Raw genomic sequence first — 17850 nt, forward strand, 5'->3', positions numbered from 1 at the left:
AACATACAAACACAGAAACACACACACTTTTGCATTTATAATATTAGTATGGATAAACTTGACGGGTGACATTAACGCGACATATGACATAAGAGTGCAACATCAAAATATTTCAGCAACTGGTTGGATTATCTTGAGTGAAGAAATTTTTTGGGATAACTTTACGACACTTGTACAAAAAATATGTATACATAATATAATAATGTACTGTAAATACAGATGTCTCTTAGAAACCGCTATCAAATTTAAATAAAGACAGTGTATATATGATATAAGAGATCGCTTTAAGCGATAAGACCGCCTATTGTCTACCCTGAATCTAAGTGTTTATATCATAAGTTTTTTGTACTGCTTTATGGTGTGCAATAAAGAATATTTGTATTATATTGTGTATCAAAAAAACTGAAGAATTGTGAAACTGAAGTGGCAGTGGGCGAGGCACATTGCTCGCAGGACTGATGGCCGATGGGGTCAGAACAGGTTCTCTCCGCGGACCGGGAGACGAGCTTGGTAGGCCGCCAACAAGATGGAGCGACGATGGAGCCTTGGATGAGGAAAGCACAAGACCGGTCTGAGAGCAGTGGACGTCTTTCGGCTGACGTGATGATGATAATGATGAGTGTATCAAAATTATCAATTAAAACTGGATAGTCCTTAAATAACGTCACGTTTATTATATGTACAAGTTTCACAGACATCACAAAGTTCTTTTATCCGACTTAGATAAGGACTGCCTTTTTTCGTCCAGGTCTCTTGATTCTTTCCCGTCACAAGACAAATTGCACTGCAAAAAAAAATATATTTTGCTCATCTAGAACTCAGATATTTATATAATTCATACAAACTTTCCGTTATGTAAATAATGTTAAATTTTAGGAACAACTTACCGTTTCACAAAAATCCTTGTTGTCGAAATGTTGTAAAATATGATATATCTGGAAAAGCAACATATTTTTAGCAAAGCATTAATAAAAGATTTGTTACGCTCTCCTTCTATCTCTCTCTCTGTCTCACTTTCTCTCTCTCTCTTTGTTTCCGTGTGTCTTTTTTTTCTCTGTCGTATGGAGTGACGAGAAACTGCCAAGGCCTCATTGCTAACGATTCTTTTTAAATCATACGGACAGAAGGGCTACTGCGAAACTCGAAAATCGTTCGTATCGCACCGTCCCTTTCACTCGCGTATTAAATGACATAAGCGTCAGTGACACGGCAACATATGAAGTTCGAGTTTTGCACGTAGTATTGGGCCAGTACCCACCTCTAATTTCAGTTGGTGCAGGAAGGTCATGATTAAGGTGTACAAATTTATCAACCAACAAATTAAGGTCCTCTGGAAGGCATCCATCAACTCCACTACTTCAAATGAAATGCTGTGAACAACAAAAAACATAGCTTGTAAGAAATTAAGGTCTAAGTAATCTCTACAGAGCTGTGGCAGTTTCACGTTCTAATTCTTTGTCGTTTTCACTGACACATTATCATTTTTTTTTTATTTACAACTCCATATTTACAAACGTATCCTTGATTCGAATAGTCACTTTCTAAATCCACAATATTTAAAAAAACTGTGGTACAACACCTCATACCATTTTACAGGGAAGTAGGTAATCGCCTTTTTAGGGTTCCGGAGCCATAATGGCAAAAACGGAACCCTTATAGTTTCGCCATGTCTGTCTGTCTGTCTGTCCGTCCGCGGCTTTGCTCAGGGACTATCAATGCTAGAAAGCTGTAATTTTGCGCGAATATGTATGTAAACTATGCCGACAAAATGGTATAGTAAAAATTTCAAAAATATATTTTTTTAGTGTACCTACCTCTCATAGACGTAAAGTGGGGGTGATTTTTTTTTCTCATCCAAACTTATAGTGTGGGGTATCGTTGGATAGCTCTTTCAAAATCATTACGGGGTTACTAAAACGATTTTTAGATTCAGTGATCTGTTTGCAAAATATTCAACTTTAAAGTGCAAATTTTCATTAAAATCGAGCGCCCCCCCCTCTAAAATCTAAACCGGTGGGTGGAAAATTTTGAAAAAAATCAGAATGGTAGTAAGTTTATCAAACTATATCTCAGATATTTTTGCACGCTCCGCTGTGGCAGATATTAATGCAGGTGACTCTATTAAAACTCTCAGGCTGTGGACAGACAGGCAGATGGTTCAGCTTTCGCCTTTTTGAACGGAAAGAAGCTAAAGGGTTCGCGGAAACACACACACTGCGTTGAGTTCTCTAATTAAACGAGAGACAAATAATCCGTGTAGTGCTGAAAAGTGTAAATGAAGTATGTACGAACCTCAACAGCACATTGTAGACGTAACACACAAAACATTTGGAAATTTGAGAACCACTGCAATCAAGCGAGCTCCTTTCGGCACACCGGACCTTCGGGTCTCCTAAGGGAAGGCCCTGCAACAAATTTAGATTTTTTTTTATTCGACTGGATGGCAAACGAGCAAGTGGGTCTCCTGATGGTAAGAGATCACCACCGCCCATAAACATCTGCAACACCAGGGGTAGATGCGTAGGCCTAAGATTGTTATCAATGAATCCCTATTTCCCTTGGTCACGCCATAATTTGAGAACGATTTTACCGATTCCATAATTTTTTTCTTAAGATTTCTCATAGATCTTAGATGGTTCTTACGTTTAAAAAAATTAAAAGCGCATAAAATTATAAAATTCAAGAAAAGCTTAACGACGATATAAACTTTTCTAATGTAACTTTAGCACTTAAAATAACAACCGCTTAGGATCAGAGCTTTGATCAGAGACATGAAATTCGGCGCAGGTTATTAACCTTTAATGAAATTTTTGATTCAAAGATCAAATCACGCCTTTGACGTGGTAAACTGTCAACATCGCCCAATGTATGGAAACGTTTGTGGAAAAATATCCTCAAAAATATTTACGTAGGTGTTTAGTCAAATAGAATCATTATGGCAGCTTTGAGACACTTCGTACTCGTACATATAATAATAAATAAATAAATAAATATCACGGGACAATTCACACCAATTGACCTAGTCCCAAAGTAAGCTTAGCAAAGCTTGTGTTATGGGTACTAAGCAACGGATAAATATAATTATATAGATATAGATACATACTTAAATACATATTAAACACCCAAGACCCGAGAACAAACATTCGTATTTTTCATACAAATATCTGCCCCGACACGGGAATCGAACCCGGGACCTCAAGCTTCGTAGTCAGGTTCTCTAACCACTAGGCCATCTGGTCGTCTACTAACCAGGGGTCGGACAAAAGTGCCGATGACGTCAAACCACTTATAGGAAGATTGCAAATAGTATTTTTGATTTTCATAAACAATTATCACTTATCATTTATCAACCTCTTTATTAAACGATATGAAATTTATTTTATCCACTGAATTCCATTGACATATATAAGATTATTTTGTTACTTCAATAATGCTACTTTGTTACTACATGTCACACGGAAGTTTAAATAAAAACATCATCTTGTGTGCAAGATTACCTACGTAATTTTTACGTCATCCGCACTGTTTGTCCGACCCCTGATAATAACTAAGAAATTCGTATATATAATGCAAAGAATTAGTCAAAAAATCAAACCTTACCAAAATAAATACTGTGATAAATACAGACGCAACAACCTGGACGATACAATAGGGAGGGAGTATTATACCTGGAAAAAAACAATCATCAGCTTCTGATTCATCACCTATCTGTATTTCCTTTTTTGTACCATAAGAGAGAGAGAGAGAGAGAAACATTTACTTACACATAAAAATACATTAGACTAAGGACATAAGGACATAAGGAGTTTTGCTACTACTTTTCTGCAATAAAGTTTTCCAGTTTTTCTGGGGATTACCTATGTGTCAGAGCATAGAAATCATCAGTTGTCTGCAGTAAAATTTTCCAGTTTTTCTGAGGATTTCCGCAGTGGCTCAGCAATAAGCGAATGGATAACGAAGTAGGTTAAAAATAAACAAATAAAGTGATTGATTGGTTAAACTAAAATATTACTTCCGATGAACTATAAACAAATATAATTTTGTTCACCCGCGATTTACGATAGTTACTTACATCTATGCAACAAAATTGGGTTCATGCTGGTAATATAAAAAAACTGGCCAAGAGCGTGACGGACACGCCCAAAATAGGGTTCCGTAGCCATTATGAAAAAATAAGTAATATTATACGGAATCTTCCAAGTTTAGGTAAATTTTATACCTTAGGCTGCTATTTACTTTAAAACTTAACCGTTCTAGTTTTCCTTGTAAGTTTGATATACTTACTATCATCCTGAATTTTTTTAAAAAAAATCCCCCACCGGTTTATATTTTAGAGGGGGGGGACGCTCGGTTTTAATGAAAATTTGCACTTTTAAGTTGAATATTTCGCAAACACATCACTAAATCGTCGTAGCATCCCCCTAATGGTTTTAAAAGACCTTTCCAACGATACCCCACACTATAGGTTGGATGAGAAAACAAAAAATAACCCCCACTTTACGTATATGGGACGTAACCTAAAAAAAATTGTTTTTGAATTTTTTATTGTACCATTTAGTCGGCATAGTTTTCATATATACCGTGAAAAATTACAGCTTTCTAGCATTGATAGTCTGTGAGCAAAGCGATAGACAGACAGACAGACAGATATGGCGAAACTAAGGGTTCCGTTTTTGCCATTTTGGCTACGGTGCCCTAAAAAGTTACATGTAAAAAGCCGTTTGCGGCCTAAATGTGTACAGAATAAACGACTTGATTTTGCTTTTGATCATGCAACTCCTCCAATAAGAGTTCATCCTCAGATGCATGGTGATTGGTTGTGTCGCTCTGAGGATGAACTCTGATTGAGTTCGAAACGCGTCAGCGTAGAGTGGTCGTGGTGATAGCTATGTTTGTACGTGTTCTCAAAGTGTGGAGGCAGAGGAGCTGCATTCGTTGGGTCACGGGTGAGCATAGCAATTTGTTTATAGTACATTGATATGGGCCTTCAATAAATACTTACGATGACGACACCTCATGCTGTGCCGGGCTACGGGTCGTGCGCAGCGCTGCCGGTGCTGGCACGGGGGAGCAAGACTTCTGCACCATCGGCCCTTGCCTCGGACACAGACACGGGTTGGGCCCGATGGCATGGTAGATGCTCGGGATCGTGATCGATTGTTCTTCTATCTGTTATAGCCATGAGGAATCAAGAAAAGCAGAATTTCAAATAAAGGGGGCACGTAAAATTGCTTAGAAACCTTTAGATTTTCTTGTTCATGTTAGTTTTCTGCCTCTATAGGTGTAGATATCCGTAGTCTTTTAAACTAATGTCACGTTTTTAAAATTCCTAACGTTATATTGCTCGGTTAGTAATCCTACTAATCCTACTAATATTATCCTACTAAATATTATAAATGCGAAAGTTTTTGAGTGAGTGAGTGAGTATATTTGTTACTCCTTCACGCTGAAACGGCTGGACGGATTTGGATGAAATTTGGTATGTAGATAGGTGGACATCTGGAATATAACATAGGCGACTTTTTATCGCAATTTTCCCACTGGATAGGGATAAAATGTCGAAATCACAACAGCTGGGCTATATCATAATGTAACTTCAATAAGATGATGTAATTTTTGGGAATCTTATGCCTCTAGGTTGGCAACGTCTGTAATACCCGTGGTGTTGCAGATGTTTATGGGCGGTGGTGATCTCTTACCATCAGGAGACCCACTTGCTCGTTTGCCATCCAGTCGTATAAAAAAAAAGAATTCTCATGAGAATTTAATAAAATCCCGGAATTCCCGTGCGAAGTAAAGTCTAGTCATGTCTATTATGTAGCTCTGTCCATCAGAGAACACTTTTGCCAGTGTCTAGTGGGTTTTACCGTTGTTAGTTAAATTAAAACATTGTAGAGAACCTATAGAGAACAAATATTGAGAGGTGGTAGTGGAAAAAGATGACTGCACGATTCCTAAATACTATTTCTATTTGACGTATAAAAAATTATAAACTTACATGATTAGTTCATAAGTAAATTAAGGATCAATAAAAGCCGGTACCTCGTCTCCGCTGCATATTTTATGCATGTAAACCCACTGATTTCAGCAAGCTGAAACGACTGGGTACATTGTTAGTTCATTATTTAAACACTTATTTGAATATTGCTGCTAAAACCACGTAAAAAATTTTCTTTTCATTTTCGTGTGTTGATGGATTTCAATTTGACAAGGGTTGGGTGTACGATTTTGACATGATTTTGACGGCTGAATTCGCATATAATTTATGCTGGGTACATACATGCGTGTATTTGCACGTTTGTCATATTCGTGCGATTGAAGGATTGAGAACCCAGCTTTAAGTTTATCACGATTTGCTTGCGGGACTCAATTTAAAATTTGCCATTCAGGAACCCTAAAAAAACCAGATGTTTGAGTTGGACTCGCGCGCCGAGGGGTCCGTACAATTTTTTATATATATCCAGTGTTAGCACAGACCTATAAACTAAATATGCGCAGTGTGGGATCATTTTAGATGATGAGATTACACTGACATATTAGATGGACGAACAAAAAAAAATGAGATTTTCAGACTTTTTTTCCCTTCTTAACCGTGGTCCGGTTGTGTAGTCCGGCCAGCCGGACTGTGGAAAATTTATTTTTTCCGTGATACGGTTAACCCAGGAAAAGAAATAATTTTCAGCTGTCCGGTCAACCGGACCATGGAAAATCTTAACCACTTGTAATAAATGCAGAATGTAATCTTTTTGCTCGAGTGTCACTCTTGTAGTGAAGTATGTATAATTATTCAAAGATAAAAGACGAAACATTCATATTGACAGTGATCTGACTTTATTGTTTATCAAATCGCATTGCGTTGGTTGTATTAATTTTAAATCAATAAAATTAAATAATAACATGTCTCAACCGAAATTTATAACCAGGAAAGGTGGGACAGTACTTTTATACGCCGGGCACCAGTACTATAAAAATAGTAGTTATAATAAAAATGAAATAACTTTATGGAGATGTGCCTCATATAAAAAACTTAAATGTAAAGGATTTCTAACAATGAAAGTAAGGATATTATTATGATTGTGAGAACATTATGGGGGATTTGTTCGCGTTCGCCAGCCGGACTATGGAAAAGTTGTACTTTTCGATTGTTCGGTGGCGATATTACCGGACCAAGGTACAGTGTACAGATGTACAACCAACCAAACAGTATCGCCACCGGACAATCGAAAAAAGAAATTTTCCACAGTCCGGCTGGCCGGACTACACAACCGGACCACGGTTAAGAAGGGCTTTTTTTATTGATTGTGCTAGTAAGGAGCTACCTCTATAATTTCAAGTTTCTAGAACAACCAGAAGTACCCTATAGATTTTTCGGTGACGGCAATTGGTATCCATTGACTTAGAAGTTTGATTTTTTTACTGCTGCAATTTCAAATTTTCTTGTGCTTCATATCTCCACGCATTTCTGAGAAAAAAGATCTTGACCTGTGGTTTTGACAATTAGACCGACGGACAAATAGCATAACCTAACCAAATTAAAAAGTTGAAAACCCCCTACTCTGTAATTTCAAATTACCTACAATATCTCAAAAACAGCTAAACCAATAACACTTAGGTAATTAGAAACCACAGCAAAGAAACACAATTTCACGTAAAAACTGCATTGAAATCGGTCCATCCGTTTGAGAACTACGATGTCACAGACAGACAGACGGTTTACTAATGTTTCGGCGAATAACGTTTGGCAACCTGTTTCATTTCGCAACTTTTCATTTCCCAACTGTTTAATATTTCTGAAACTGTAAATATTTCAGGATTTTTATAAAACTAACCTAACCTAAAGGGTTCTACACGATGGCCCTGTCATAAATCTTGAAATATTTTCAGTTTTAGAGCTTGCGAAATGAAAAGTTGCGAAATGAAACAGGTTGCCAAACGTTACGTTGCGAAAAGGCAGTACTCGCAGACAGATGGGCGTCAAACTACGCGTCAAACTTATTACACCCCTCTTTTTGTGTCGTTAAAAAATGATCCTACAAGTGTTCGAATCATTAAAGTATAAGAGGCTAGGAACAAAAATCATCATGTAAAAGCGAGATTGATAAGAAATCAATACAAGTAAACAGTTCCACAAAACGCTTTATTTCTTGGCCTTAGGACAGCTCTTCATGCATGTCTTTCCCTGAGACAGGCATCTGGAGCAGTTGTTGGTGTCCGATTTGTCGTCGTCCGAAGTAAACTTGATGATCGACATGGACCTCTGACCTAAAGAAGAGGTGTTTTAAAAATATTATTATCATCATCTTGGCATATACCTATACAGTACCCGACGATAAAGATTGCACATCGGTCTTCAGAAAAAGACAATTGGTTCACGACGATTTCCTAACATTGGCGACCGCCCATTAATCTTCGTTTCATCGTCAGTTTCATCGTATTTATTTAGTGACTTTTTATATCAAATAAATACTGCACCTTTAATTAGTTAACGTCAAATTAATGACATGTAAACTTCGGATGCCTAATGAGAGCTGTTGTTTCTACTAGAAAAAGGATAGTTCCCTCTATTTCCTCAAGATGCTTTGGGGTGTTTCAACAACTCTTTATTATAAATTTTAATCTAAATGCGTCCGTACTCGCTTGCACCTTTACAACGACTGACAAACGTCACATAAGTAGTATAATGATAATGTGAGAACGCTCTACGAAGTCGAAATTAGCCGAGTCTCTTTCCAAAGACCGATGTGCAATCTTTATGACGGTACTGTACAGGTTTCCTCGCAATTGTACCTATCTTACACAAATTTTTCAGACAGTGAAAGTGACCAATTACATTTGGCCCCTTCCGGTGCTGGTTATGTAACATGGTTATGTATGGGGACCAAGGTGTTTTGCATTTTGTCATAGCAATAAGAAATTCGGTTCCTATACACTTTTGTGTTCCAAACATAGACGTAGTCTGGCAAGCGTCATTCACAATTCAAGCTACGATATGGTACCTCTGCTGGTGCCTTCATCAGTTGAGATGGACATAGGTGATTTTTTGTTGGAAACTGACAATCCTTTTTTTGCCGACGCTGTTCCAAAGCTGAAGTTTTCCTCGGAGCCCACTCGGTCGAGAGACGTAAACTGCAAATTAGGTATAACGTTAATCATTTACTTACAAGCCTTGACCTAGACCCTAATTCAATTAAATTCGATCGCATTCAGCATCTCTTTCTACTCTCATACCGTGTGACAGAAAGATGTGGTGAAAACGATTGTGATTCCGAATGCATTAAACAATAAGGCCTCTGATCACAAAATTTCGCGATAATTGATTTTTCGATTTGGGTTGAGTCTCCTTAAGAGCCAAAAAAAATTTGCTTTTATTTACTTGATTTTAATTTTGAAATTTTATAAATATGGGGTACTTTATAGGAGTTGGCGGCGTGCAGTCCGAAAAAATCCATTATGGACGACTGGGAAAGAAGGACCCAGACAGTGCCGTACTCTCACCGGCTATAAAACCCGCCTGCACGCTCCCAACTCCTTGGGAGCTTATTAAGGGGAGAAGACGGTTGGAGGAGTTTCTTATCAACCCGCAGTCTTGCTTCGGGTGATTGGGTCAGTCTTTTATTGATCCCCATACGTTTCTTCTTTGACCGACACGAGAATCGGTTGAGAAATAATGGCCTGTGGAACCGATGGAAATCCTCTTAACCGACATACGAAAGTATTTTTACTCTAGCTGAAACGAGGCTTCATATAATCCATCATCATCAGCCAACATCAGCAACAAAGGGCTTCCCCTCAGAACGCTACAATAAACGACAACTTTACGTTTAGAAAAATTAGGGCATTTTTTAATACTACCAATTAGGTACTCACTTGTGCTTGACGTTCACATGGCGTAAGATGTCCTAAAGCTGTTCCCAATGAATTGTAGCTGTTTGCAAACTGAAATGATAAACTTAAACCACTGACAGAAATCTCACACAAAACAACATATAGGTATTTGCATGAAACAGACACTTTTTCATTTATCTCAGTACTCAGTATAGTATCTCTGTATCTCAAAAACTAAAAAAAAGTACAAAATACTTATATCTAAACAGCTCTGCCAAACTGCCTAGCAGTTTGTTGGCAGAAAGTGAAAATCTCTGATTCACTAAATGATGCCACATACTAACTATATTAAGGTGCGCTTACACGGGCAATTTTTTGAGCAACAATTGCTCGGCAACACGAATGGATCAATCTGGAGTAGGTAATTAGTAGAGCGATATGCAGCAATTTCAAAAAATGCGGCAATTGTTTCGGCAATATTGCTTCTAATTGTTCCATATATTCCATATTGCTCAATGTCGCTGATACGAATTGCCGAATACCCAGTGGGTACAGAAATTCAAGTCAATTTGTTTTCTATCTCTTATGCACTTATTTATTCTGCGGCGTCTACGTCTCGCTTCCGCGGGGACACAGACCAGCGCGCGCAGCGTGCGCGGCGGCACCAGCGCGCGGCGTGCGTGTTGCCAACGTGGATTTTCCACTAAAACTGGTGGATTGGACTCCAGTTTTAGTGGCCGAAAATTCCTCTTGTTTAGTTAAGTGAGTTTGTCTAGTGGAATTTAATATGAAGTTAAGTCTATGAAGTTAGTAGGAAAAAGCTGCAACAACTGCAATTCTGCTGGCTTGACAGTACATCGTAGAATCTTTTAAAAGAGATAATGTTGTGTGTTCCTTTGTGGTTCCTATTGATTCATGATAATAAAAGCGCTACAAGCCGCCGCTACAAGAAAAATGTCGGCCATGGCGAGCGTAGTTTTTCAACTGAATTGCTCGTGTATGAAATTATTGCCTAGTTTCTTGGAGTTGCTCCATATCGCTCAATATTGTAGTTGCTAAATATTTTGCCAAATTGACGCTTGTTACCGCTGCCGTAAATTACTTGATATTTTGTCATGTCGCAATCGACCATCATTGCTCATAATCGAGCAATTTTTGTTGCCCGTGTAAGCGCACCTTTACGTAGGTATACTGCTTGAGAGGCAGTAGCGTAGCTAGGTAACCAAAGGCCATGGGGCAATAAATAAACTAGGGTCCCAACTGAACTATTTAAAATCGTTTGTTCCGTATTCGCCGTGTTCCGAATTCGACGTACTCCAGATTCGTCATTTATAGTTTGTAAGTCAGAGTCCGAGGGCCCCCTGAGCTTGGGGGCCCCGGGGCACTGCCCGTCTAGCCCCCCGGTCTAGCTACGCCACTGTTGAGAGGCCATAAGACAAACCAATAGGCTGCCAAGGCTTTTCAAGTCGCTTAATTATTTAAATGTTTATAGGTAGAGTCATTCACGATGACGCGTGCCGTGGTTCTTATTACAATGTCATTAATGACTAATTTTGTCAAAATCACGCGTCTTCGTGAATGGCACTAGGTATAAAAATAATAACTGACCCACTCTAGTCCAAAATAATAGTAACTAGACAAAGCGTCTGCGAGTTCCATCCTGACTGGGACGTAAGTTCTGAAACATCAAAAAATTAACAAGCTTTTGCCCACGACTTTCTCTGTGAAAAATTCGTTACTCGCGCACCCGGTGGGAACTATGAAAAAAGGAAAACGAAAAAATGTATTCCACACACAATATATGTAATATGTAAGAAATGGTTTCCTTGTGAGAGCATGTAACACGTACAATAAAAAATATCATCATATTGATTTGTTCAAACTGAACTACAGTAAATTTGTTTCTGCAATGAAAAGTAAATAATTTCACTGTATTATTTCACTTCAAGTAATATCTATAGTTTTTTAAGCTTTAAGTTTTCTAACTAGTTCCAGATTTCCTCTCTTCTTGTGTTTGTGTTTTTCATTTATTTATTTTATTAATTTAATGTACTACTTCAGAAGGGGAAGAGGTTCTATTTGTTCGACTGTATGATTTTTTTTTTTTTTTTTTTTGTTTTTACATTCATATTAGGTATAGTGTATGTTTTTATGCATGTTCACCGATTTTTCAGTTACCGATTTTCAAAATTCCTTCTTATTTTGTTTTTTTTTTTTTTAATGTTTCTTTCAAAGATTAGCCTTGAATCCCAAGAGCATAAAATGTACAAGCTATTAGTGGAAGCTGTTTTGGCTAATGTATAATTTAAGATGTGATATTTCAACTGTAATAAATTGTGCTGTATGTTTCCCAAAACAATAAAATAAAAAAAATAAAAAAATAAAAAAATATATAGATCCTTCTAATTATTACTAAAACAATAAAAGTATAAAATATAAAACAACAAGAAAAAAGAAAGCAAAAATTTATTTTTAATTGGGGTGCGAAACAAGTCCCGCCTCAGCTAAGTCCAGTATGTGCCACACGGCGACTCTTTTGATCCAACCCATTTTCAGTCGCCGTGTGGCACATACAGGGGGGGGGCTTCTACGAAATTCGAAACTCGAAGTTCGTGTCGTTCGGTCCCTCTGACACTTGTACTATTTACTACGAGAGCGAGAGGGACGGTACGATACGAACTTCGATTTTCGAACTGCAGAGTAGGCCTTCTGGACTTTTGTATAAAACCGAATGCAGCAGAAATTACGCGACAGAAAATACGCGGCATCACGACTCAAAAATTGCAATTTTCCAAGATAACAACTATTTTGAAAGAAAGAAGAAAGAAAGAAAATACATTTATTCACAACACAAGACACAACAATAGTATTAAGTACAAATAGACAACACGTAGGAAAGTATGTGTCATTGCGGTTGTGAATAGGACACTGGCTCAGCATAATGCTGAAGCGTTAATAATAAACACCCCAGCGCTGATTTTCAGCCAGCACCGTTGGTGACCCTCGGACCGCTACAAAGATATACTACACAGTTTTATTACTATACATAAGACTACATAAATAGATAATTTGTAAACAATGAAACATATTATTTATTTTATGGCTTTGAAAAACATTAACATTAGTACGTAAACATAATTATTATAACTATTATACACCCACTTGCCAAATATACAACACCGTTAGGTACGCGAGCTAAGAGGAAACATGAAATTAACAACCGAAACAAAAAGAAGTTTTTGTGTCCTCAGTCTCAAACTATCCCTTAGCACGTTTCATCACGATCGATGAGTACCTTAATTGTGTAAAGCGTGACCAACAAACAAACATACTCACATTCACATCCTTGCTAATATTATAAGTAAATGCGAATGACATGTTTGTTACCCTCAAATTACGATAAATGTGATAAATGAGGTAAGTCTCGGGTAACAGCTAGTGTAGTTATTTTAATTAGTTTGACTATTATAATCATTCGTTTAAGTAAAGAAGTAATAAGTCTTTTTCATCACACTTGCTCGTAAACAGTGTCGTAACATGCAGGCTAGCTTGGTTGCAACCCCCCAAATAAAACCCTCGACCTTAATGTGCTTGTCATGAAACCCGTGGTCGGTAAATGAGTCATTGCGCGTACACATTGTCTTGTCATGAAGCCCAAGGTCGGTAAATGAGTCCGTGCCCGTACTGATGGTGCTGCGCGCGCTGCTGCAGGACCACATGGACCACATGCACACGCACGTTGCGGCGCATGCCGAGGGAGGGGGAGGGCGACGTTGCCAAGAGCACAGCCTAAGGTATCGCCAATATTTGGAACAATTATATTTTTTCTTTTACAAATATAAAATTTTACTTGCAAATGTGATGAAAAACATTGTATGTCGCACGGGCGGTACTAGAATTACGAACATCGCCTCATTAAAGCCCTCAGTCTTCGACTTCGGGCTTCTAATAGACTCTCGTTCGTAATTCCTTATTTACCGCCTTTAAGACACAATGTACTATTACATCAAAACGGAGCGACGGATCGACATGATTTTTGACATAGAGATAGTTTATGGGCCAGAGAGTGACACAGGCTACTTTTTATCCCGGGAAAATGCACAGTTCCCGAGGGAACAGCGCGCGATAACCGAATTCCACGCGGGCGAAGCCCGTTAATAATAAAAAAAAAACATACTCGTATATTCATTTTTCTGTGCCTTGCGAAACGAACTGGGAACGAGTATAAATTTTATGTAGGTACTTTGACAAGTTCGTATGTGACGTTCGGTGGAACCTTGTCGCAGGGAGACTCTGCTCCCATTATCAAGATTTTTTTGCTAAGTGCGGCAAATACTGACTGCGACAGGGTTCTACCAATTGTCACGCACAAGCTTGGATCTCAGTCCTCAAAACATACCTCAAGAGTTCATCAACCAATCCGCAAGGGCATGAGTCGCAGACGCAGTTGGATGCGGCCTGATTGGTTCTGTACAGGTCGGCATTCTGATTGGTGGAGGAATCGCTCAGATACGGGGATTCTTGTGTCTGTTCTGAGTTTTGTGGCCTCACACCTTGTCTACAGGCTAAGCGACAGTTGCCAGACCAGATCTGGAGTATCGCCGAAGCGGTGGCTGTGAATTGCTCTTGGTCGTTTAGCTGAAAAAAATCAACCAGATTTTTAGCGGCGGGTCCACTCGGGTGAACCATATTTGGGTTGGGTCTAGTAATTGAAAAGAAATTTTATTAAATTTCCATGGAGACTCCCGAGAAATTTTACGTTTGCGTTGCATGAAAAACATCCGTAAAAATTTACATGTTTCTACAGTTAGCTAGTAGCTTATTATTAGACACCGTTGTCGGAGGTGCAATTTAGTAGCTTGACAGTCTTAGGGATGGGTAAAAAATATTTTACAATATAACTAAATGTCGATATTTTTTTTTACCATAATGATAGTCTAAGACTTAATTAAACGTGTTTATTTTATAAAACGGGGCTAATTACAAAATGAATATGTATTAGGTACCATTTTTAATTTATATAAATAAAAATAACTTGATTTAAACCCAATATATCTTAGCTCTGTTATTTTTTAGAAATTTAGCTCTATTAATTTTTAATAAAAAAATAGTAATATATTACGAGACACATTTCTAAAAATGAATAGAGCTATATAAAAAATAAAAATGTTAATACATATTCATTTTGTAATTTGTCCTGTTTTGTAAATAAACACGTTTAATTAAAGCCTTAAACTGTCATTGTGGTAAAGAAAAATTATCGACATTTAGTTATTATTTTAAAATATTTTTTACCCATCCCTAAGACTGTCAAGCTACCAAACTGCACCTCCGATAACGGGGTCTACTTATTATCACCCTGGTATGGTAGCCACAGTTGCTTTGTGTAACTTAATTAACTATGCATTTAGACATGGCTACAAACAAGGTGCCTTGATAATTTCTATAGGTAATATATGTACATTGGACAAACAATTAAATTAGGTGACAATTTTATTTTTGTATATTTTTTGTGTTTTTTCATGTATAATAATTTTACAGCGCATTGATTTTTACTATAAGATTAATGCTGTGTTTTTTGATAAAATATAGTACATTGTGCATTAAAGGGCGTAAGAAGGGGGTTACTAACGAGGCTTTTAATGACCCGAGTTTGTAATCCCCTTACGGCCCGTGATACACACAATGATTTTCATCACATTACGAGGAAAAAATCCAAAAAAAATATTTATTTTGTGTCCAAACCCTTCACAGCTCAGCAAAAGCAAGACGCTAAGAAAACAACTGAATAAAATATGGCTACCCGCCAAATACAAACCCGCTACTACAAAATTCGAAAATTGAAGTTCGCATCGTACCGTCCCTCTCACTCTCGTATTAAATAATATTAAGTAGCGTCAGGAAAACGATATGAACTTCGATTTTCCAATTTCGTGGTAGCCCTTCTGATTGTCACTTTTTTTGAGTCGTCTACCATAGATACCATAGAACCGTGTTTAGTTTAAAATTCAAATGGTCTTACGGCCAGATTATTCCAACATGCAAAAAAAATATTTCTTAAAATTATTGCAAAACAATTTGAAGTTTCATAAAGCGTGGCAAATTTTTATGGTGTAAAATAAATTGCAGCAGCCGTGGTGGCCTAGTGGTTTGACCTATCGCCTCTCAAGCAGAGGGTCGTGGGTTCAAACCCCGGCTCGCACCTCTGAGTTTTTCGAAATTCATGTGCGGAGTTACATTTTAAATTTACCACGAGCTTTGCGGTGAAAGAAAACATCGTGAGGAAACCTGCACAAACCTGCGAAGCAATTCAATGGTGTGTGTGAAGTTCCCAATCCGCACTGGGCCCGCGTGGGAACTACGGCCCAAGCCCTCTTGTTCTGAGAGGAGGCCTGTGCCCAGCAGTGGGACGTATATAGGCTGGGATGATGATGATGATGAAAATAAATTACTTACGTATGCATAGGCCAGTCCGGAAATAAACAATAGGGTAAAGAGGAACACATACATTTGATCGTGTTTTGCGCCACCTGCGTGAAGAGTTAAAATATTTAATACTAACCTTTATCTTCGGTTTCGATCGCTTTAATCAGGTAAGAGTGTAGCAAAAGGTAATCAGGTACTCAAAAAAACATTAATAACTATTACGCAGTTAGTTTTTTGATAAATTATGGGTTAGGCTCGAAACCCCCACTTTTCCGAAACGTACACTTTCTTTAAAAGTGCACTTTCCCCTATCACTATTTCAAAAAGTGCACTTTTCTTTAACGCACTCTTTCCCAAAAGGTACAGTCGAACAAATTGAATCATGACCCAGGGTGGAACCTTTGTGCTACTAATGTCATGTTGACATCTCATACTTTTGTAAGAGACATCATACTGTTTTTTTTTATTAAAAGTCCACCATACACTTCCCAATTGGGGCACTTTTTCGAAAGGTGCACTTTTTGAAAAAGTGCACTTTGCCAGAGCGCACACATTTAGTATATCCTCCTGGGGTTCAAAGTGACAATACTGGGACATATTGTTAGCAATAGAACTTATATCTTTTGAAAAGTGTCATTTTCTATGTATCATTCAAATAAATAAAAAACTTTATCTGTGAGACATTAAGTTTTAAATTTCGATGACAATTTTTGTTGGATGGTGGGTCGCAGCAGGATATGTACCTATGTGTATTATTGTATTATTCACGCTGACAAAATTATAAGAAAACTACAAAAAAAATGTACCTGTCATACACAAAGTTGGGTAACTTTCTTTTCGCTCCAACCCTGCTGTGGGTTGTCATTGAATAGATCTTGTAGAAATGGTAGGGGTCTTCAAACTCTACTTTCAATCAACAGTTTTGGAAATAATCGCTCGGAAAGTTTAAACATACGCGTCAACCAATACCATATTGTATTGTCACGCAATTCACATAAGTATACCAAATTTCAAGTCAATCCAACTACGGGAAGTTGGTCGAATTTAACTTGCAAGATTTGATTACAGACAGATAGAAAGACAGACAGACAGACAACGGAACAGGTGAAACTAAATAAAAGTTAGTAATAAAAATAGCTATATCCCCCGCCCGTATCGGGTTAACGACCATCAGCCATCGAATTTTTCATAATTGGAAAGGTAAAATTTGATTGATGCCCAGGGTGCACCGTTCCAAACACTGCTCTCCCCCACGGAAGAATCCAGAAGGGAAAGCTCTTGGACACACCACAAGGTTATATATAAAGATATTAAGCATATCGAAATCCAAACACTTTCACAGATTTTCACTACAGGTACTGCGCCCTTCCAACTTACACAACACACTTACATTGTTTGAAGCTCCGAAGATGGTGTATCCGCAGGTCTTAATTAAAAATCATGCTATTTTTACGGGGTTGTTGTCAATAAAAACAATACTTTGTGATCATTTTTGGAGTACCTTTGATTTTATTTTGACATCTGAATTTTTAATCAGTTTGGTCATGACAATTGACATCTTGCCTCGTCAGTTCTTAACTATTCTTAATGTCTTTATAT

General features: G+C 37.7%; 3 protein-coding genes across 3 annotated transcripts in view; 1 reads left to right on the top strand and 2 right to left on the bottom strand.

The window, feature by feature from the left end:
* The window catches only part of LOC141434268 (uncharacterized), a 93133-nt gene that overhangs the window by 64444 nt on the left and 10839 nt on the right, over window positions 1–17850 (top strand). The gene's annotated exons all lie outside the window — the stretch shown is intronic.
* Window positions 652–6218, bottom strand: LOC141434478 (uncharacterized). The gene is made up of 7 exons (XM_074096898.1): window positions 6043–6218; window positions 5003–5169; window positions 3601–3668; window positions 2293–2405; window positions 1259–1370; window positions 888–935; window positions 652–784 (listed from the first exon to the last, which is right to left on the bottom strand). Exons 2-7 carry the CDS (start codon window positions 5130–5132, stop codon window positions 698–700), a joined length of 558 nt encoding a protein of 185 aa, XP_073952999.1. The 5' UTR covers window positions 5133–5169; window positions 6043–6218; the 3' UTR covers window positions 652–697.
* On the bottom strand, window positions 8117–17810 carry LOC141434480 (uncharacterized). The gene is made up of 7 exons (XM_074096900.1): window positions 17642–17810; window positions 16282–16355; window positions 14225–14463; window positions 11434–11503; window positions 9868–9936; window positions 8997–9126; window positions 8117–8262 (listed from the first exon to the last, which is right to left on the bottom strand). Exons 2-7 carry the CDS (start codon window positions 16333–16335, stop codon window positions 8138–8140), a joined length of 687 nt encoding a protein of 228 aa, XP_073953001.1. The 5' UTR covers window positions 16336–16355; window positions 17642–17810; the 3' UTR covers window positions 8117–8137.

Source organism: Choristoneura fumiferana, chromosome 13 (assembly GCF_025370935.1).
Source record: "Choristoneura fumiferana chromosome 13, NRCan_CFum_1, whole genome shotgun sequence".
Classification (NCBI taxonomy): domain Eukaryota; kingdom Metazoa; phylum Arthropoda; class Insecta; order Lepidoptera; family Tortricidae; genus Choristoneura; species Choristoneura fumiferana.

Bases quoted from the DNA above. Each gene is read 5' to 3' on its own strand.
- LOC141434478 (XM_074096898.1), bottom strand. From the start codon at position 5,132: ATGCCATCGGGCCCAACCCGTGTCTGTGTCCGAGGCAAGGGCCGATGG. The intron at 3,669-5,002 runs GTAAGTATTTAT...GTTTTTTTCCAG, and splicing joins CAGCATGAGGTGTCGTCATC to GTATAATACTCCCTCCCTAT. The intron at 2,406-3,600 runs GTAAGGTTTGAT...AATTTGTTGCAG, and splicing joins TTATCACAGTATTTATTTTG to GGCCTTCCCTTAGGAGACCC.
- LOC141434480 (XM_074096900.1), bottom strand. From the start codon at position 16,335: ATGTATGTGTTCCTCTTTACCCTATTGTTTATTTCCGGACTGGCCTAT. The intron at 9,937-11,433 runs GTCAGTTATTAT...TTATCATTTCAG, and splicing joins ATTATTTTGGACTAGAGTGG to TTTGCAAACAGCTACAATTC. The intron at 9,127-9,867 runs GTGAGTACCTAA...CCTAATTTGCAG, and splicing joins CATGTGAACGTCAAGCACAA to TTTACGTCTCTCGACCGAGT.